Source organism: Thermobia domestica, chromosome 1, assembly GCF_964235325.1.
Source record: "Thermobia domestica chromosome 1, izTheDome1.hap1.1, whole genome shotgun sequence".
NCBI lineage: Eukaryota > Metazoa > Arthropoda > Insecta > Zygentoma > Lepismatidae > Thermobia > Thermobia domestica.
This window is the reverse complement of record NC_137454.1, coordinates 201,927,264-201,950,965: the sequence shown is the minus strand read 5'-3', so window position 1 is coordinate 201,950,965 and position 23,702 is coordinate 201,927,264. Positions and strand designations below refer to the sequence as shown.

The 23,702-nt window shown below is 34.1% G+C and overlaps 1 protein-coding gene across 2 annotated transcripts in view; it reads right to left on the bottom strand.

Annotated features, from left to right (window-relative positions):
• LOC145692843 (neurobeachin-like protein 1) overlaps positions 1-23,702 on the bottom strand; it is a 561,942-nt gene that overhangs the window by 10,231 nt on the left and 528,009 nt on the right. For both annotated transcript variants that reach the window (XM_081768357.1, XM_081768365.1), the window contains 8 exons: positions 21,939-22,047; positions 20,460-20,569; positions 18,856-19,078; positions 14,235-14,437; positions 10,274-10,446; positions 7,646-7,860; positions 4,534-4,677; positions 3,249-3,397 (listed from right to left, as the gene is read on the bottom strand). In XM_081768357.1, the coding sequence (XP_081624483.1) occupies positions 3,249-3,397; positions 4,534-4,677; positions 7,646-7,860; positions 10,274-10,446; positions 14,235-14,437; positions 18,856-19,078; positions 20,460-20,569; positions 21,939-22,047 (1,326 nt within the window). The remainder of the gene's footprint in view (positions 1-3,248; positions 3,398-4,533; positions 4,678-7,645; positions 7,861-10,273; positions 10,447-14,234; positions 14,438-18,855; positions 19,079-20,459; positions 20,570-21,938; positions 22,048-23,702) is intronic.

Below are 23,702 nucleotides of genomic sequence, written 5' to 3'. Positions count from 1 at the left end.
TTTTTTTCACTTTCTTGTTCTTCATCCACTGACCAACCGATAATGTTTCAAGTCGCCATCAACGAAGTTTCCTGTCTGATAAAGTCCAGTTTAAAATGTTAAATAGTTTTGCCAACCTATAGGAAACGAGGGTGGGTTGTGTTTAAAAATTTGTAAATGTTACTGAAAAACGAAAAGAGATTGAGCAGAGAAGAGAATCCAGAGAGACGCTAAACGATCAACATACACAAAAAGGGAATGTGTTAATTCCTATTATTTTAAGACAATTACAAGTTTCATTGAAGTGACGAGTGTAGTGTGGATATCATAAGATCATAGACAGGGATTAAAAGGACTGGAGTATGCTGCAGTAATCAGTGGCATAAACGCCTCAGCGGCAGGATTTGGACACCAGCATGAATGCATTGTGGATGTTTTCTGAGTTATGCTGAATGTGAGTGATCTGTGCATTGAATGGACTATTTGGTGAAAATACTTGAGATTCATCGAGATCATGTGGAGAGGGTCGGTAAGATCAAACATACGTAAACGGTAATAACCTTTATTACTAGAACGGCCAAAGACTATTAAGGGAATATGACAACTGCTAAAATAAAATAATAATTGTACTATTTCATTAGTGCAGATTAACTTGAAATAATAATGATTGCAAATCTTGTTATCCACGTACTAGCTCAACTTTGTTTCTATTGATATACAAAATTTAGCTGGGAATTTCTTATTCGTAATTTTTTTTAGCATATGACCTTTTTTTTTTTTAATAAAGTGGCTGACATAAAATTTTTCGAATTTCAATTTTTATCTATATTTTGCCCAGTCACACTGACTATCAGCTGACTCCTACAACTACCATCTCTCAGACAGACAGAGCCTACAATATCTAACGGGCAACGCATTCGAACAGTTGTATGGCTGCTTGGGGTAGTAACACATTCTATTAAGACAAGTGCAGTACGTTCTGCAACATATTCGGAATGTGCTATGTTGAGAACAGTATCACCTAGTATTCCACCTATTATCGCCTCCATGTTCCCGACTTTGAGCCAGATCCGTGAGTTCCTACTTTGTTCTTTAATGTGTAGTTTTTGTTTTTTCTTAAAGCTAATGAAATCTTACCTCCTTGAGTGAAATCTCGCACTCTCCTCATTTCATTACAAATTCCGAATATTTATTATTTTCTTTTCTTTTATATTCTTAAAAACACGCAATACGTATATTATTTACTATTTCGTTCTTCACTTAACTATATGATCTTGAACATGTCTTAGTACCGTAATTTGTCTGCAATTCTCGCTTACTCTGTTTCCTTTTTAATGTTCAAAATACACAGCTGGTTCTTTTTGTTATACAACTTATCAATGTATCCTCTTCATCTGTCTCAAGCTGCATTTCACTCGTTAAAGACTCATTTCCATCCTTAGTATCTATATTGTCGTAAGAGTTTTCCCTTGCTTCCTTTCTAAGTATTTTTACTGAATTTACCTTCGTTAACTTTATTCAAATATTCAAATTTCTCTATTATTTTAAATTCCTTTTGCCACCTTTACGTCTCTATCGATTTTCCTTCTTAATTCGCAGCTCAATTTTCTATCTGTTGTTTTACATTCATCAGTGCAACTTTGTTTCCATACTTTTCTTTCCCTAGTTTTACAAAGCTTCTTCTATAACTCATGCCTCTTAGTTGTGCCTGCTCCCACAATTTACTACCATACTTGTCAATTTACTACCATACTACTAAGTCATTTGCTATTAATTTAGAAATTTCCATACACAATGGTCATTAGGTAACCTCTTTGTCTTCATATACCAATTATATGCACTAATTTGAAGTGGCGACTATTCATTAGTTGTATTCTTCCTCCTACCTTTCTTGTTTTCCTTCCATCATACTACGGCATTTTGAAGACAGTTTCTTCTCAGAAGACAAGTTTTACATAAGTATGTACACAATGTAATACTACTATTTAACAAGAAATAGAACATTCATTTCCGTTCCTATCTGTTCTTCCTATCTCTTTTCTTCTTCCATATAAGAACATTCAGTCTTCATATATTTCCTCTCCTATACAAAATATTTGGTAAAATAAGTCCCCTGTTCGCTCCAAAAGACGCTTGTGCTGCATTCTAACTGTAAGTTAAAATAATTTCACTTTTATCTATTTTTGGAACTTTATTTCTATAATAAATCGGGAGTTGATCATTTCCGTTAGGCGTGTAGAGAGGAAAAGTATTATTTCTCTGTTTCGACTAACGACGAGTACTCTTCAGGGTTTGCCTACAAAGAGAACTGAACAATCAACCGAATTACGTAGTCAAATAATAAATTTCAGTTTTTGCATCATTGCGTTTTAAATTTCATTCAGCAGCGTATGGCATCTTAAACTGAAGACTGACTTGTAACGCTGTACAATTTTATGATACAATTTCATGCAATCTCTATTTGTAATATTACTGAATGTACAAAGAAGAATTTACACGATAAAGAAGTGAGGATAAGACTATTGCTTGTTCAAAATTTGTATCTGAATAGCTGAAAGTCAAAACTCTTGCGAAGTGACAGCGGCTATACGAACTCGAAAATTGTAAGCGAAAAAATTTTAGGAATTAATTTTATATATATATATATATATTGCGATCTTGGCCAATAATTAATGTTTGGATCAGGGGCCACAAAATTCTTGAACGGATCAGGGGCCACAGTTTTCGTATTTTTTACGGAATAAGCACATCACACTGAGTTAAGCGATAGTTTGGGTTTGGCTACACTATATGCAGTTCTTCAGATATAAGGCGTACAAAAAAATTTTCAATGAAATATATTGGATCTTTTGATGCATTTTGGAATGAGGGGGCACATCATTTCTGAACGGCCCCTAAATCGAGTTTTCGTATTTTTTGCAGAATAAGCACATTATACTAAGTTAAGTGATAGTTTGGGTTTGGCTACACTACATATAGAGCTCTTCAGATATAAGGCCTACAAGAAAATTTTTGATTGAAATATATTGGATCTTTTGATCCAAAAATAGCAAATGAGATACATAATTTGTCGAAAAAAAATACATATTTTATTCCTTATTCGAATAACCTTTAATAATTATTTGTGCAGGAGGCAATTAGCAAACAAATGTGTAAATAAATACTTAACAACATACAGATACAATTTATTACAATATTATGAACTTGTGGTTTAATTTGTTTCCAAGTAAGGAATTAAAAAAAGCATATAATAATTCTCCAATTCTTACCTGAGAAGAGCTCTGGCACTTAACTCTCCAGCATCGTCACAAATGAAGACAAAATCTCCAACGACAGCTAAGCCTGTCACTCGACCGCTAATAATGGTATTTCCAAAGCTACGACCGTTAACCGAATACACATGCAAAGAATGGGTCTCCTAGAGACAAAAGAAAGAGAATCAATTCTACATCTACGTACATCCTTATTCATATTTACTCACAACAGTACCTCACCATATCAACTTTGTCTTACTAAAGTTCAATTTCTTACTTCTTTTAAAGGTATTATTGTTATACTATTCTTAATTGCTCAGTACATCCGACAGCAAAGCTCGGTGACGGAGGAGATAGATACACTGGTTACTATGTTCTGAGATGTATTACAGAAGTAAGAATGGTATAACGATAAATATCACAAGACTGGTTCAAAGTGCTAAATCTGAATTAGTAACAAGCCGTTTTGAAAATAACATACAAAGATGTTCAAGTCTATTCTGAGAAATGCTTTAAGAACAAAGTATTTATGGTTTTGGCGGATTTTCTAAGTATATGTTTAGTGATCATACAGTTTATATATTATGTTCATTAAATGAGTGATATGTTCTAGTACTATAATGTATGTAGCTTTTGTATAAAATTAATGAACTTCAAATTTGGGAAAGTCGATCAAAGATATTGTACTGTGTTTGTATATTTTAACACAGCTGAATGCTATATAACAAGATGTATACTTATTTACTTGTTTCACTGAATTTCACGACATTCATACAAAAATTTACATGAACGCTTTTACATTATTTTCTTCTGTCCATCATAAATCCACTTGGCGAGGGCCAGGATCGAAGCAGGGACCACCGTGTCAGAGATGAGCCCTCTGCCATTGAGTCACCGTGGCTTCCTATTTTACTTCGTATTTACTTGGCAACTAATGCTGATTGCGTCACGCAACAGTTCTGTCTTACCATGAAGCGAGGACCAACATGAATTTATTTATTATATTTCGTTTTGTAACAGAAAATAAATTAAAGATATGAAGGACTAACGGGAAGTTCTTTCCGGTTTTAATCGATTATGGTCCTCTTTTGTGGATATATTCAAATATTGTGCTAATTTCTTCGAATGTCATCAATTTTAAGAAAGAATACAAAAAGAATAGTTATTCCAATAGACGTACGAATAATCAGTCAGGGCTTAGAAAAAGTCATGCAACACAGTCAGTGACAGCAAATCCAACACACTAACGCAATCATGTGTTCCACGTTATTTGAAATCGAGAAAGAACGAAATAACTTACCCTGTTATTGGCTGAAAATGCTATATGGCCTTGCGCTGACAAAGACATGAAAGTTATTTCCACATCTGGTCCAGTGTTTGAGTGTGGTGTCAAAGTTCTGATATACTGTCCATCTTTAATGGTGTGCACATTGACTGTACCATCCTGAAATATATAGATAGTATATTACATTAAATATGAATAGTTTTTATTTTCTTTATTTAAAAAGTAAACTTAATTTATAATTATGTAACATATTGTCAACCATATTTGGAACACATTATCAACTATGCTTGACGTATACAATCACGTTCGAAAGTAGTTTTCTGTGAAGAAATTTCTTTCTTTAATAACTTTTGAATAAACTGTGTCGTGTGCCAATCTATTATTAAACGGGTACGTTGTCACTATTCGTTCCTCGAGGTCCTGTCACACTGCTACGCATCTGCAGCTACGTTGCAGTAGGGCAAGGCATCGGATCGAAGACACAGATAAGGAGATGTTATAGAAGTGATAGACTTTATGTACAAGAAGAGAGATGTTGAAACAACTGACAGTAATCGATGTCATTCTTTTGCATTTGAATCCTTAAAAAAACAGATGTCAAAATCTCAGTTCATTTATTATGCTATTCATACCCATTATATAAACTTTTCCGTTTACTGTTGCACAAAATTTATCAGTTTGAATATCTATAACTTTAATCTAGTATTCGAACGGTCAGTTGAACATCATTTGCTAAAGGAATATACAATTTCTAGCTCATCAAAGAGAATGAGCCCAAAGAACTTAGCTGAAGTTGATCATTGCACTAGATATGTCAGCAACTAATAATACAAAATAACCTTAGTTCCAAGATATTTTAAAGAAATAATGATCTAAGCACAATTAATTATTATTTTCCAGTGTTATGTGCTTTAAATAATCAAAATAGACAACGGTAATTATACCGAAACAAAATATTTTAGGAAATCTTCTATTTGATGATAATTGAGTACACTTATTATACAAACCATAGTTAAAAAGAAGAACAAGATTGGCATTAAATTCATAGTCTATAGAGTCCAACTCTTATTATGTGGTACAGATAGAGAAAATAACAGCACACTAGAAATATGAAAATTAATTATTTAACGTTGGAAAATTATAACACCATTTAACTGATCAGGAAATAATCAAGCAAAATAAAATAAAATAAACGAAAACCAACTGTAACGAAATCAGGTCGTTACAACTGACCGACTGTCACGACCTTAAAAAAAGTAAAGCACACATGGTGGAATAACATAGAAAACTCAGGCTGCTGAACTGCGGGAATTCGCACGTTAATCGTTAATCGAGCGCATGCTCCACCTATTGTGCTACTAGTGACAGCAACTTCTTTTTGTGATTTTACACTTTAGACCATCCGCCAGGCCCAGCAATTACAAGTTTGAGATTCAAATCCTTGACAGTCCAGTGGCCAGATTCTCTGCCATTCTACCATTGTTCTGTACCTCATAGTACTTAGTGCAAATATAATGATTTAAATACTTGTACTAGAGTTTGTTCCAGAAGTATCAAGACAAAAATTCAGGAAACCAGATTTACTACAAATTAAAGTACAAACGACTACAATTCTTCAAAACAGCACTCTTGTAAATCGACATACCGCTACAAGCATTACTGCCACTCCTGGTACGCCTTCTGGAAGTCGGGGACGAGAACCTCCTTCACATAGTGCATTGAAACCGCCTTGAGTCACTCCACCGTTCCAAAATGATGCTCCTTCAACTTGTTTTTAATTCTTTATAGAATAAATACATAAAAATTCGACAGTGCCAGGTTTCAGACATTAACTGTGGACTACACTATTTGCGATGAAGACATTCGGCATTACTTTTACCTTCGGTTAGCTCATGCAAATTGTTTTGGAGCAAGGAGAGGCCTCCGTATGCCACTCTGAATCTTTGTCTTTTTGATTCGGGATCGTATTCTAGCACACATGTCTCGTCGCCAGTTACCACATTCTCTAAAAATTAATGCTTACTTTCACAACGTTTTAATAATTCACACGAAATAAACAGCCGGTTGGAACATACCTTCCTCATATGCAAATCCTCTGTCAGAATTCACTGAACAACAGATTTTGGTAGATTAGGCGGTCCGCTATAATTCTGACATCGAGGCGTCGATCCGAATTCAAAACTTCTCTAATTTTTTCCACGTTTTCATCAATTTCTAATGTTGACGGATATCCAGCGCGCTGCTCGTCCTCTATAGTCTATCGGCCATCCTGTGCAACTCGCACACCCTTACCTGCGACATGGCTTCCCCCCCCCCCCCCGAAGCTTTCCTTAATATGTGGAACGTCCCAACATTCGTTTCTTTGAGTTTGGCGCAAAATTTGATCGCATAACGTGTTGACTTTTGCTCTCGACGCGACTAACGAACTGGCCTTCATGCTGACCGCAATTCTTACCCCGTCATGGTTCACAGACAACTGAGTTGAATAGCATTCTGTAACTGAGGACACACTAAACATTCCGTCAAAAGGCGCGCATCTCCAACTGTTTTGGTTGGCTAGAAAAAAATCTTTCTCAATATTTCTAGGAAAGACTATTATATACTTCAAATTCATGCAAAGTTAAATATTATTGTCACGATATAAATAATAATAATAATAATAATAATAATAATAATAAAAAGTACGATTTCTTATCTTAATAATAGCTGAACGTATCTCTCGTTTATGAGATATGTGTTTATTACGTACGCAAAACCATTAAAATATTTTTTATTCTTATTTATTTATAGCAGACTGAGACATAAGATAATATTTTTGTTTAAAGTTTAAGTAACTTTACAGGTTTTTAAAAAACAAGAGTTATTAAAATTAAGAAACAAATTCTTATTGAGCATACGGAACATTTGCAATAATAATAATAAAATGACTCGCCTATATCGTTCCTTTACTGTGTGTTTTTAGTTTATATTTCAATTACTCTAACACGCAATTTTCATTAGGGCATAAGGCTTAAATTATTTTTCTATGCAGGTCTTCACATGGTTTTGCAACTAACAGTGACACGCTGTAACATATATATATATATATATATAAATATAATGCAAAATATATTCATTATAATCTTACCATAGATCCTGACACTGCCATATCCAATTCTGTCATAATGCCAACACATGTAACAGCCTTATCATGTCCATATAGCGTCTGGAAAGGAGTTGGCATTCCTCCTTGAGCAGCGCTCCCAGATGCTTGGGAGATATCCCAAATAATACACGTCGTGTCTCTTGAGCCAGTTATCAGGAAAGTGTTACATTGGTCCATGGCAATGCACGTTATCAAATCTGTGAACACAAAACAAATTTCAGAATAAAATTAAGAATTCGGTAAATTTGGAAAACAAATAAAATGTTTTTAATAGTGTCATGCACTGAATCAAGAACCAATGATAAAATATTAACCAAAGTTAGAGAGGGAAGGATAATGAATTAAAAACCAATGAGAAAGAATTAGCCAAAGTTAGAGCGACAGTGAATGAGAGAGACGTTAATCAAAATAAGGGGCAGGAGAACAATGAATGATGAATCAATGAAAAAGTATTAGCCAAAGTTAAAGCGAGAAGGAGAATGAATCAAGAACCGGTGAGAAAGTATTAGCTAAAATTAGAAAGAAAAGAACTATGAATCACGAACCAGTTAAGTGTTAACAAAGTTGGAGAAACAAGAGCAACAATAAGCTAACTATAAAGAAGAAAAGGAATTGATTCGAACGTTATTTGAGACCAGAGGGCACGTGATCTCCCAGTCATAAGTATCAAAAATGAAATGAAATCTTTAATTTAATGTAAAATGTTTACATCCTAAAGGAAACAGATGATAACGGAAGAATCACTGAAATAATAATGTGCAAGAAATAGACGAACCCTGAGAAAATCCACGACCACAATATTGCCTATCACAAACTCACATAGCCTGGAATCAAAACAAGGACATCTCGCGCCAAAGCTGAACACTCTACCGCTGAGCTACCTGCTTTACATAGGTCTTATGAATATATTGAGAATAACGCCAACGTTTTGTTCTATGAAAAATTACTTTATTTATATAAGTTGTATAAATTGCACATTTAATAAAATTCAAGTTTTTGAATAGTAGCTTAATATCAAGTGTAACAATAACCTAATATTCTCTGAATTATATCTACCTTCATATTTCAATAACTGAATGAAACATATTTACCTCGTATATTCACGAATGCTTAGGAATACTTTCCATAAAGTATTTATTTTACAATAAGCACCGAAAAATTATTCCATCTTTTAGGCTAGTTCCAAGAAGGGTAAGTATAATCGACAGCTTCAACAACAAAATACCAGATAGAGATTCAACGTTATAGAGACTGATGGAAGTGATAAGAAATTAATAAATAGTAATAGATATGACAGTCTCGTATAATAGAAAGTACACTATAGATAATCATGATATTGAGATGAAGTTGCAAGGATGACTGGCTTACAATTTTAATGAATTTTTATTATTATCGACTTCGGATGTACGTTGAAAAATACTATTATGTCACTTTAAAAAACATTTGTATGTTTATTATTATTAGTATTTACACGAAATATAAAAAATGTATTTCATACTGATTTTTTTTAAAAAATACACAGACTTGGGATGAATACAATTATTAACTATAGCTGTATATACTAGGATGGATCGTAAGTGCGGAGTATTTCAAAATACAATGTTCATCTGGCAATTAAATCTTTACAACTGACAGCCATTCTACAAAGTACATTCACTAGTATAGCCATTCTACAAAGTCTATGAATATACGAAGTTGCATGCTTTGAGGAGAAAGAAAGGAAGAAAAAAACTGTATTGGATGGCACAGAATTAAGTTCTGTATAATAAGTATGCACTGGAACGGAACAGGTAAAAACCGGGTGATGAAAACTGAGATAAATAATGAGGGTTTTAAGTCATCTAAAAAGTTAATTTTATAGGAAAAATGCGTGAATTGTGACCTACAGATTCGTCGAATTCCATGAGAATTTACTTGCGTTTCCAAGTGCCTGACACAAGTTTCTTGTGGTTAGACTTTGTGTAATGTATACTCTTCAAAATGTTTCCTTTGAATCTCCATCTGAACCGTAACTTGATCAGAAATACGATTCTATCAGGATAACGACAGAACATCTACTTGTCATCATTTGTTACAATTATCCGTTAAAAACAGAGCTTTGTCGTAATTCTCTAGGACCAACTTATAGGGACCTATTTGAAGTCTTCTGGAGTGGAAACCGATTTAGTACATGTGACGCACAGTTTGAGGTGTACCGATTTTTTTTTTTTTTTCGCTAGTCGGAGAAAACTATTAGTTGGTTTCAAGCTAATTTCCAACGGTGTGTAGGATGTCGGTATCGGCAGTTACTGGTTATTTTCTTATCTTGTCGATAGAAGGAAGTGTTGGAACAATTTTCTTGCTCCTGTTATTCTGTTAAGCCCTTTTCGTCAAGAATACCAAGATCACACGATGTTTATTCTCCGATATATCTGTCTCGACTGATTAGCACATGGCTGTTGGCCTCGACATAAGTATGAGAGATGAGAGATGTTCACATCATGGCCAATAACCACTGAGCCTATTACTCATTAGTATATATTTGAGATCCTATGTCATAGTATTGTAAAATACTCACAACTTACGACTCATCCTAGTATCACAATTATCAACTGCAAATATTTTGCTTACCAAAATGTCTCGTAACTGAGCAAACTATTTTGTTTTTGATGAGATTGTGAACTTTCAGGCTGCAGTCCCAATGCCCACCAGTATACAGGTACTTAGCGTCTTGAGATAAAACGAACAGACTATTATTCAATGAGATACTTGGATGAAAAACTCCAGAAAGCTTTCGTTTTGTCCTGTAAACCGAAAAGAAAACATTGAAATCATTTTTATATTTACGTAACAAAAAATAAAATAAAATAAAATAAATAAATTTTAGGCTACAATAAATTCAACAGACCACACAAAGGCACACACTTTTTTCAATAGCGCTGTCAGAAATAAAGTACGGGACAAAAATAAACGACTGACGTTTATTTCTGTCTCGTACTTTATGTACATCTCCTTTACTATTTAAAAAGCTCCTGCACATGCCAACTTTATTACAATAAAAAAAATCTTTGTCAACCAGTTCTTCACTTGGTACAACTCTCTTAATGAATATTCTGAATGAAAACACTTAAAGCATCCTTTTGTGGAGTTTTGAGATAGCGTTAGTTATTCCTAATTTTTTTCAACCTTGTCATGTATATCATTCTCAGTTTTTTAAGTTAAAAATGAAATGAAAAATGCAATATGTTACAAAGTTGTTTTCAAAGTAAATAAATAATGCTAATTAATAATTTGCAGTGTAAAACCAATAAAACTCTTCTCCATCAATACAATCTCTATCATAGGTACTTCCTTAACTACTGCCGCCGTTTAACCCATTTATGCCCAGGTGGGTCGTTATCGACCCAAGTACTATTTACGATATTTCATATTTCAGGGTTTGCAACAGTGAAATGAAACCGGAGTGCTGCTAAAAATAAACCAAACAATAAGGGTTTTTTTTTTTTTTTTTTTTTTTTTTTTTTTTTTTTTTTTAAGTTGGATGAGCTGTTGATTTGTTGGAAGCCTAAGTCTGAACAGTGTCATTTAGAGTGCATGTAAAAATGTTTCAATGTAAGTTTTATTCTCATCATAAGTGATATGTTACATTCAATGGTTGGTTTATAATCACAAAACATGAGACGTTAATACACACATAATGACAATTATTATATCCTTATAAGTTTTTCAAAATTGAACATTATTTTTGCAGTGGTTCGCTAACGACCCGCTGGGCATGACCTGCATTGATTCCGAATTGAGAATATTGGATTTCATATTTTGTATCTTTTCGTGTTCTGTCCATAAATTGTTATATAAATTAGGTTCAGTAGGGTACGCAAGGAGGGAGGGTTCTGGGATTGGTATCTGTCAAAATTGCCGACCTTTTGAACATTTCGTCTCATTTGACGAAGAATTCTATTTGTTTATACATACTTTAACATCTTGATATGGAATCTTCCAAAATTTTGGATCCTTCCAAGGATAAAATTCTGTGTACTTGTCTGAGTCTAGCCATTTCTCCTCGTTCAAATAATGTTTACTACTGTTAAAAATGATACTCTTAAAGTTTGTGGATATCTTCAGTGTGAATATCCTGGAGTAAGGTGCCATTTTATTTTCGATATTTTTTACCAGTGGTAAATTATTGGATGGTCGCACACATCGTGACATGAATGGAACTGGGACTGTTAGGGTCAGTTGTACAGGACACTGTCCAATTCCCACAGAAAAAGAAGTGAAGCTTAAAGAGGTGAATTTGAATCCATGGTTGACAAATCTGTCAGGCTTATTGTGGTTATTTGGAAAGATAACGGTGTAACAAGTATTATGTCAAATCATACTGGCGTGAAACCTTTACACAACGTAAGTAGATACTCTTTGCAAGAGAAAGAATCACAGTGCAACAACTCCATGTCTTTCACGAGTATAACCGCAACATGAGGGAGTAGATTTGATGGTGCAGAACATATCAAACCTTCGTAGAGAGAGAGAAAAAAAATGGTACGTGCCTATTCTGTTCTGGCTATACGATGTTACAATGAATAACGCGTGGATACCCAGCCGAACTCACGTGCAAATCTGGATACTCTGGGTTTCAGGCGAGCGTGCACTAAGGCTCTTCTACAGAAGTATGGAACAGCGACAAAATCTACAGGACCATCAAGAGGTCTTGATCAAGATGGAAACCCAACTCGACTTCACCATATGGAACATCTGATCATTACAGGTCAAAAGCTCCGTTGTTGCAAAATTTGTAGCAACAAGACAGTGAAAGCATGCAATAGATGTGAACTTCCATTGTATGATGGGTGCTTCGACAGTTATCACAAATAGTCAGCGAAGTAACTAGGCTAGTTGCCGCCTGGGGCAAGAACTCGCCGTAGCGCCTCCCTGAGAAACCAAACCAAAACGCTCCCCCAAATATTTGCTCAATTTTCCACCCTCTGATTCTGGCACCTGGGGCACAAGTCCCGTTTGCCCCACCCTAGATACGTCACTGCGAATAGTGAAAGAAACGAGATGAGTAATGGATTAAAATGAAAGTATTTATATAATTGTGTTTAATAGCATATATTAGCATGTTAAAAAATATTGTTCTTTTGGCTTAGTAGATAATATAAACTTAACTTTGTAACATCAATATTTTAGTATCGAAAATAAAAATACTTACGATTAATGCCAAGCTTATATATACTAACAGAATAACCTCATATTCACATGTACTCATTTATTTGGAAATTTAAATTATTTTATGCAGCTACTGCCCAGCGGGTCGTTAACGACCCATTCGATTTCCCGCCGCTCAAGTTTTGAAAATCGGAAAAATAATAAATTTAGTGTTTTTTAGTGTTAAATGAAAAGGTTTATTAAGTTTTTTAAACATTCATGACAAAAAAAAGTTCTGGGCATTTTTTTTGAACAGTCAGAAGATTTTCCTCACTTGCTAGAGGTCTGAGCGGATTCGGATATATCTGCGCGTAACCACATCAATATAGCTTTTTGCAGATGTACTCGTTTCGGATGACAGATAAAATTGCGGTTACTCGTGAAAAGTGATCATTTTTCGAAGCACTATATTGATTTTTTGTTTTAAAGTGTGTTCAGTACGGTTTCAGGACAAGAACAAACTGTGTCTTGCTGCATTTCTCAGTGACCTTACATATTCATTTCATCTTTGGGTTTTGAACACTTGATAATTTTCTTGACAGAAATCTGAATTTAAGAGGACCTTCAGTAACATTTTTTCCCATTAATTTCGTAACTTATGTCTGCATGAATGCTATTTTATTTTAGTTAGCATAGTTACTTACAATTGGAAGGGATTATATTAAATGTTAAGTTGAATTTTTTCAATATCACATCAGGACTTACAGAACTACAAAATATATGTTAACAATTATTATGTTAGAAACTATTTTTGAAATCGCAATTGTTAAAAAACAAACAAGTTACATATATCTGTTATGCCATTATCTGTAGAGGCAGGTGTGGAGGTGATATTTATAACCGTGCAGACCTCGATCTATCACCGCTGAAATGTTTCTTCAATGTTGACTGTCATATTATTTATATCATCTGACTTCTCGCTAATAAGGAAATATAAACTTACCTATGCCTCTAAAAATTAAAGAAAATCGCATGCTATCTAGAGGCAGTAGTAGTAATTACATTACAGTCCTGAACTACGATACTTTCTGTATTGAGGTTGAGCTCGAAAACCTTCAGTTGAAAATTCATTAAACCCCTCTTTAGTTTTTAAAATATAGAGTTGTTTTAATTTTTAAACGTAATTTTATTTTAACTAAAATGTATACCTTCAGTATTTGTAAATAAAAGCTACAGCGGTACCTATTAATACGTTTTTCCTTTCACGTTTATTAATTTATGCAACATGGCACGTGCACAGCAACACATATTTTACTACCAATAACATTCGTCACATATTTTACTACCAATAACATTCTCTTACACCACGATCACATAATATTAGACGATCACCAATAACAAAAACAAATAAATAAATAAATAAATAAGTCTCAAAGGCACTCACTTGGGACTATTCAATGTTGGATCTGTTTCTAAGCTGAATCCTTTGGTGCCATGACGCGGCTCCTGAGAAAGCCATGAATGAATCCCCAGAACTCCAGATTTCGTCACTGTTACTAGCGTGTCTGGCAGCCCTGCTTGCAGAAAGCTTCGAGGAGGGGAACGTGGAACGCTAACGAAAGCTACTGGATCTTTTTCATCTGATACCTAAAGATAAAAATAAGACACTCCCATTAGTAATTAATGTGTTTACATAGAATACACACAAATTAAGTTCCTCAATAGATTATTGCACATACTATACAAAAATATTAAATTAAAATTAAAAAATAAAATGTGTTATGCCGACAGGATAAAAGAAATATTTTTGCATGGGATAATTTAGCAAGACAAGTATATAGCACCATAGGAAAGAGGTTAGAAACAAAAATTTCGTATTTGCTATCTCTAATAACGCTTAAATGTAAAATAGTACGGGAGTCTGAGAATGTCTAAAACGCACATATGTTCAGAGAATAGCATAATCAGGCCTCCCAGCAGGACATTGAAAAATTATAGGACAGTTTGGTTTATAAAATAGTATATTACACACACATATATATATACACACAATTGTTGAACACACATTACTAATGAAACTGGAAGTACTATTTCTTTAAGGATACCACCTATCCGTACATTCTGAATTACAATTTTCACGTTACTTTTTGTTTTTATGATTTTTGCACAAACAATAGAATTTGGAGAAGGCATTGAAAATAGTAAAAACAATAAAAAAATGAAGCTCCAATATTGTTAGAATTCAGAACATTTTTATACTACCTCAGAAGAAAAAGAAATAGTTAACTTTTATTTATAGGATAACCATGGTATTTAACACTTTTTACATGTCGTTATTCATACATAATTTTGAATGCGTAAATTTAATTAAAGCACCAAAAATATTAACTATTTCTCTATTTTCCTGCTATCCTTCTAGTTCTTTTATTTACAGATGAACTTTATTTTGACATTATTTTTCATTACTTCATATAATTCTAATGATAAAAGAAGATAGATAATTTATTTATCTGTAATGAAATGTTTGAAATGAATTAAACATTGAATTATCTGATCACATAAATAAAAAAATGTAATAAATACTTCAGAGGTAATGTAATAATACCTCTGAAATAAAAAATGTAACAGCATTTCATTCATCATAGCTCTGGGCAGTCCTTAAAGTGAGCCGGTATGAGACGGTTATGCATCCGAAAGTTAGAAAATCGGCCGGTATGGCATACCGGTAAGAATAATATATTTAAATTGTAATTTGCATGTAGAAACGAAAAAGATTTTACACATAGTACGATGTTAGCATTGAGTCAACAAATATGTTTGTACTACCAAAGATTTCGTTGCTGCTGCTTTGAAAAGTTAATAATAGTTTCCTATCACCCTATTCAATGGCAGAATTTGTGCTCTTAATTTTTTTTAACATTTGTGAGAGCGATTCCGTCCCCCTCAAACAATTCTAACTTCCGTACTGCCCACTTAAAATGTTTAACCTGCATCCGTCTCTGGTATTGACAGGACGTCTTTTTTAAATTCAAAATTATTTTCATTTTGTCTGGAGTTCTGTGTTTACAACTATATAAGAAAATTAGTGTTGAACACGAGACGAGACGAGACCAGACCAGAAGAAGTTTTTGAAAATGGAAATGAAATTGGAAAGAATCATTAAATATTTGATACTAGAGACGAGACGAGAATGCCTACAAAACCCTGAAAACTAGAAGAAAAAACATATGAACATATATGTGTTTTCTTGTTTTAATCCATTTAACGGTCGCGTTGGATCACTATATTATTGTAAATATGATGTTTAAGTAAACGTACCATCCGTGCTCTTCCACATTTAGATCGCCGATACGGTCAAGCAAAATTTGTACGAAAGCATAGAGCCTCTGCTTCTTTCCTCACTTCGTAACCACTATTGCTCAACAATCAGTTTAGATGCAGAAGTCTAAAGGCTAGTTCATCAATAGAAAGCCGTTTACCTTTTACAGTTTTATATTTTGATATTCAACAGTTTTTAAGTTCATTCAGTTTAGAGAAGGGAAATTCAGTTCCTTGCCGGAGGAGGCCTTAGAGCCTTTTTATTTCGAGTGTGAACCTTCTGCTGCTGCTGTCAATGATATGTGCTTTCCCGTACCTCCCTCGGAAGATGAGAGACAAGTTGATGTAGCCGAGACCATTCATTTGTTGGATGCGGACAGGATTGCTACATTTAATTATTTCACGGGCTTCGCTATGCACCGACTGGTTAACCATTCTAGGTAGTCTACGACCTTCACTCGCCAAAAATGCAATGAAATGAAATCTGTGAGTTTTACGTCCCACGGTTATGCCGATTAGGCTAAAGGAGACGGTGATGAGGAGTAATGAATGAAATGGTGGAATGAAGAAAGTGGGAGGAAACGGGACAACCCCGAGAAAACCCACGCACACGGTGTTTGTCCACCACAAAGTTCACTTGGCGGGGGCTGGGATCGAACCCGGGACCCCTAGCACCAGAGGTGAACGCTCTACCACTGAGCCACCGCGGCCCCCCCTTCACTCGCCAAGACCACACGACTGAATGACAAATTGCCGACAGAGTCGAAGAAATTCACTTCTTTCCCCAAACCAAAGGGAAGTTTTCCTCCATAAAAGGGATGGCGGGGGTGAGGTCAGAGTATGTTTCACAAATTTTCCTCTCTGCAGCAAGAATCGTGTAGCCAAGAGCACATTCCCCTTCGCTCCATCTACATCCACAGAGTACGAACGGCTTGCCAGGTAGGACCAGTTGCCCCTAGAGAAATCGGTTTCTTGGGCATGAGCGAACAGTAAAAGAAAGTTATACGAGTAATGGCAGTACATTTTGGGGTCCCTTCGTTCCGTAATGGTTTGGGTAAACGCAACTCAAATTTTGTGTTTGACAGTATTTTACTAGAATTGGCAGAGCTTTATAATTACTTGTTTCATTATTTGCGTTACGATGCGAAGGCTCTTACAGGCTGAGCCTCCTTCATTTGCTAATTGCCTCTTTCAACCTTCTTCATTGCTAGCACAATTCCCATTTACTCTGGTGAGTAGTGTGACAACCTATCCAAAGCATAGGTGTAACTGGAAGGAAACTAGGCTCCCTAGCAAGTACTCATTATTCCAAAGAGGAAGAGCTATTATTATTATTATTATTATTATTATTATTATTATTATTATTATTATTATTATTATTAATGTACAGGTGTTATGAAGGGTTAGTGGTAGCCCAAGCCAGCAAACCAGTATATACGCCACTGATGATAGTGGAGTGTGAAACATTTACATAGTTCTCTCTCTCTCTTTCTCTCTCTCTCTCTCTCTCTCTCTCTCTCTATATATATATATATATATATATATATATATATATATATATATATAGTCATATTTGTTGCATACCGCCACCTCATCTGATGTCACTTTAAGCACTGGCTCTGGGAATTATAGTTTATATACACTTCTAACAACTGTTATACAGTATAAATTTCGGGACATTTCCAAGACTTTTACAATTTTTCTGCTTTCCAAGACGTTTCCATGACACTTTTATTTTCAGGTTTTTCAGGACGCGTATGAACTCTGTATATAATGTACAGCAATACTGGAAGGTGTTGGGAAATGTTGTTGAATACCAACACACCTTAATGCCTAGCCAATACTGCTGCACACTGCTGAAAAAAATGTTAACAGCTTGCATTATAAGAAACTGGAGCATGGCAAGGTTCCTCAGTTAATCTTCATTGGGGAGAAGTAAGCACTTAGGAAACAAAGAAAGAAAGAGAAAAAAGAATGGACATGGAAAGACACGAAAACGAAAATTAAAAAAAAAAAATAATAATAGTGAGGATTACTGATTAGTTCCTAAAAAAAAAAAAAAAAAAAATAAAACTAAGACGCATTTATCATATTGCTAATATGGCAATTTATATCATTACTAGAACTGCCCTTGGCTTGTATTTTTAATAATTCAATCAATGAAAAATATAGGAAATAAAGAGCAAGATTAAAATATAGGACATATATAAGACAAATATACACAAATTTCCAAAATAGAAAAAATAGGAAAGTAAGACACCTGGAAGCCCTGCATAATACTATGAAACGGCAAATAGTCACCGAACTGTACGCTGCTGGAATGCTTCTGCATACCGTAAAGAAACAAGGGAGACATCAAACAACACAGAATCGAGAATACTTATAGGAATTCAAATAAACATAATCTATTGGCGGATAACACGTATTTCATTTCTGGACTTACTCTTAAAGGAAAAAAGAGCACTCTATACGGTGATCTGAAGGAGAAAAATAAAGTATACACTCAAATTTATTTCAGTTTTCCTTTTCCTATTTCATTTTTCATTCTTCGCTATCACTTATAATAACACAGTGGCATCGAAAAAATAAAAAGCCTGACAATGAGCCTACTGTCAAGATTGGATATTCTTTGTATTCTTTGTTACAGATAATTTCCTTGTTTTTGCCTAGAGACTTTCACTTTCTTTTTCTCACATAAAACATTATGGTAACTTAAATATAAATATATATATATAGTAGTCACTTACCTCTGCACAGAAAGCCTTTAAACTTTTGAGGAAGTATGTGAGGTCAGGTTTCTTTAATTCGGCTTTAACCATTTTCAACAGTGCCTCGTCCAATGACAATCTTTTCGGATGTCTTTCCTTCAATAGCTGACAAGGAGTTTGGCCGAAGTTATTGATCATCCCTTCCACAGCTTGTCTCTCAACTGGATTTTCAATCGCGTCCAAATCCACAGCTCCTTCGTAGCTTTTAAAAAACGTACAAATTACTGTTCAGCTTTATTTGTATGTAATTTAATTTTAAATAAAAATTTTGTTTCTATGTAGGACATGAAGAAAATCTGTTTTGAATATAAATGACTGATATAAATAACAGCGGATTACTTGCCCCGTTATATATATACATATCACACAGATACACATTTCAGAAAATGTTACATTTTGTATGGTCTCTCATACGAGTGAAGTTTCATATGGATTACGTATATTTCTTTTTTTCTAGGTACAGTCGCCAGCAAAATTAGGCACTCGGCTATGTAATTATTTTTAAAAAAAAATCTTTGCAGTGAATGAACCGATTGGAATATTGTTTTTAGTAAGTTGAAACAAATCTACCCTATTCAAAATTCGGAAATATATATTTAAATATTGCTTCCCTTTCTAAGTTAGCGAGTAATAAAAAAATACAGTCAAGTGTTCGCTTTTGCTGGTGACAGTCCTGAAAAAAAATGAAATGAAATCTTTGAGCTTTACGTCTCATAGTTATGCCTGTTAGGCTAAAGGAGACGGTGATGATAAGTAATGAATAAAATGGTGGAATGAAGAAAGTGGAAGGAAACGGAAGAATCCCCAGGAAACCCACGCACACCGTGTTTGTCCACCACAAAGTTCACTTGGAGGGGGCTGGGATCGAACCCGGGACCCCAAGCACCAGAGGTGAACGCTCTACCACTGAGCCACGGCGGCCCCTGACAGTCCTGAACACGGAGCTGAATGAAGAAGAACGGAAACAGATCACTCTGCTTATTGGTGACAGATTCAAACAAGAAGTTGGGTTAATGAGTTTGACAGTTTAGTTCCCAAGAAGCAACTAATAATATAAAGATACTAGTCAGGAATATTATTTGTTATATCAAATGGAAAAGGAGAAATCACCCATAAAATTGGGCCTAATAGAATATATGTTATTGAAGTAAAAGCATAGACTGGACTTGTCTTGAAAAACAGGAGGATTAATTGAATAAATTTTATAAAATTTATGGTAAAGGGTTGTGGGTTACCATGTAGTTTTGTGATTGTGTATTTGCGAAATTTTATTAAATACGGATATAATAGCAATAGTTTTATTTTACTGTTTTAAAATCATTACAGGAAAAGAAAAGACAGCAAGAGTATGGAATGATATAACTACCTGTTTCTCTATTATTTATTATTTTTATCAATATTTTAGAACTAAGATCAACATTTTTGTGTGTCATTTAGCTAAATGTGTTCAGATAACAGCTAGCGCTAACATATAATGAAACGGATATTTCTCTATGACTTTGAATTTATTATCTTAACTTGTACGTCAGCTTTGCATGTTACAAAAGTGTTAGTCCGGGCTCTCAGTAGTATTAAGGACTTACCTGCAATAGTAGAATACATTTAGCGCCTCGACAGCTTTCGGCCCTTTTTGTTTATAACCAAATATAAGATCGATCCATTCATTTAAGTGAGACGATACATATTCACTTTCCTGCAATTGATAAAATAAAATTCACGTTATATTATTCTTTCATATCATTAATCACTATTCATTTCATTAATCATTAAGTTTGTAAAAATATAAATAGCTAATGCAGTAATTAAAGAAACACAAAAGTAGAAAATCAAATCTTACCTTGTATCCCTACCTTACGACACTGAGGTTTAAACTATGTACCCAAGAGCACAGTTTAGAACTAATGATAAAAATAACAACCATACTATTAAAAGAGTTGCAAGTAGTCAAAAGTATTAAGAAAGTAACATGGAAATCTGAGAACCCTATATGAACCCTATGGGGCAGAATAATAAATTAACTGATAATAAACATGTACAGACTTCTATATTTCCCACTGCTAGAAATGTAATGAAGAAATTACAGTAGTTCAGAACATTAGTGCTTAATGGTAACGACGATCGGAAAGGGTGCAGCCGGATAAGGTGGTGAAAAGTGCCCTTACATGGATTGCTGTGATATTTATACAAGAGGTACCTCATATCCAATGATAACTTTGACCAGAAAATCAACTACAAATTTATTCAAATTCCTTCGAATTTCGAAGTTATTGTTGAAAATTCGAAAATCAAAAATTGTTAATATTTCGGAAACGATTTAAGTTATGGGGATGAATGGCCTTACCGAAAACTAGAAACAATGTATGTCGCCCTTTAAATTCCTAGCGAAAAGCGAACTTATATAGTTTTGTTTTATGTTCGAGTGACCACCTTCTAATTTCCATCATAGAAGCAGCACCAACCCACCTATAATATATCTTGACCATGGTTTTGATACTCGCGGTTCAACTTGGTGTAAAAAGAGGAAAAACGAAGTCGGGCACGCCTGGAAGATATGCAATCCGCGTTACGCAATAAGTGTTATGGCCGGCGCGAATGCTATCAGAATTCAAAGATGGTCGAGTTTGAATTTCTGACTTGCCATGAATCGCTCTACTTGACAGTATAACTCTCATAATTGTACCTCCATTGTGTCCTTAACACAATCGAACAACATTTCTGGGTTTTCCCGTTTCCTCCCACTATTATAATTTCACCATTTTTTTCATCATTCGCTTACGTTTATTATCCGTCTTTTAGCTTACAGGAAATGTCTGTGCAAGTTAAACTGAAGAATTATTTTCATTTGGGATAGAGCTGAGAACGAAAAGCAGAAATCACTATTTCCGTAAGATGAGAAACATCTTTGTAACAGAACAATTTATTACAAAGGAAACCTTGTGGCATAAAAGGCATGTTCAGAAAAATGTAAACACCCACCTTACTTATACAAAATCTTGAATCAAGATAAAGATTTTGGCTATTTAAATCCACTTAAGTTAGGTAACTAAATGCTTAGTACTTACCAAAGCCTGACGGTGTTTATATATGAAGTCTTCAGGACTGTTCGCCCATTTTGGTAGAATTACATTATCTACACGTTCTTTAGTCCCCTGCAAAACGCCTAAATCAAACCTACGGATAAAGATTAAAAATTAAACGCTTGTGTATATATATATATCATATCATATCATATCAATTTGTAATTTTTACTTTCGAATGACGAAAAGAGAGAAGTATGGTGATCGTGGAAAAAAAAAGTGATTTCGAGTTTTCAACGGATTTACACGTTTCATGGACCATAGATATCGGCAAAGTGATTTTTCGACATCTGTTCGTTCTGATGTACATTCGCCTAGAGGCCATGCCGTTCAACGTACCAAAACCTAATTTTAAAATTAAAGTTTCTTATGTAATTATGCACAGAGGTTTTTTGACTTTTCTTCCTATTCCTAAAAATAAGGTAGTTTGCTGATGGGTGAAAATTTGAAAATGTGTTTTTTTTTTTTTTTTTTTTTTTTCAACGGCTGTAACGATTTTGTTTGTATTTTATAAATACATTTTTCAATAACAATCCTATGCCGTGGTATACGTCATTTCTCTAGGAAAATCGAGAAGGGGTAGTTTATTCTTGGGGTGCGATTTTCCTCGAACGATTTTTTTTTTTCAAAAACGACTCAAGAGAATTTGTTTTATTTCATTAATAATCAGAGAATATGGCATAACTCATTTGTTCTCAAAAATCTACGAGGGATAGTTTATTCTGGAGGCGAATATTTTTCGGACGATTTTCTTCATATTTCATAAATAAATATGTCTTTAATAACCTGAAAAATGGCATTACTCATTTGCCTGAAAAAATCTATGAAGGGTAGTTTATTCTTGAGGATAAGTTTTTTCGGACAATTTTCTCATAGGCAATTTTGTTTATATTTCATCCTTACGAAAAAAGCACAGAGTAGTTTTCTCTATAGGGTGAGTTTCTTTTCAGACTGTTTTCTAAAAAGTGGTGATTTTGGTCATAATTTATAAACAAATATTTCATTATTATTCCAATAATGTATAAATAACTTCCACGAGAATATCCACAGGGGTAGCTTACTTTTTTTTTTTTGGCAAAATACAAATCATGCGATTTTGTTGTTGTTTTATGGACAAATATGTTATTAATAACCCTAATATATGGCTTCTTGTGAAAAATCTACAAGGGGTAATTTACTTTTGGAATGAGTTTTTTTTTTTTTTTTTTTTTTTTTTTTTTTGATGAAGTTTTCTGAAAATGGCTTATAATTTTGTTCGTATTTGACAAGAAAATGTTTCATTAATAACTGTAGAACAACATGATTTAGTGTAAGGAATTGGAGCGACAAAGTTTAGTGGAGTAGCCCGTACCCTTTATTATCTTATATTAAAATTCTCTATATATTGTACATTTCTTGCGGTTACCGTCGGTTTGACATTCCTTCGAGTGACATTTAAATTATTACACTTTTGAAGTAATATTGGAAAACCAAAAGTTATTTTCAGTTCATATGCATTAGTAGTGTAATTATTGATAGGAAGAAAGAATTAGGACGTCAGCAGCGTGGCGGTCACGAAGATTAGTAGTATAAAGACGAAGAAATGTTATGCTAACCTAGATTACATAATTAACACCATCCGTGACCACACTTTACAGTGGTCTGTTGAGTGTCAAGCTTTCGTCAAGGATGTAATCACATAGGGGTAGAGTTCCATGCAGATCATTAGTGTCATATTTATATGATCCAATCCTGCTGGAGGTGGATTGG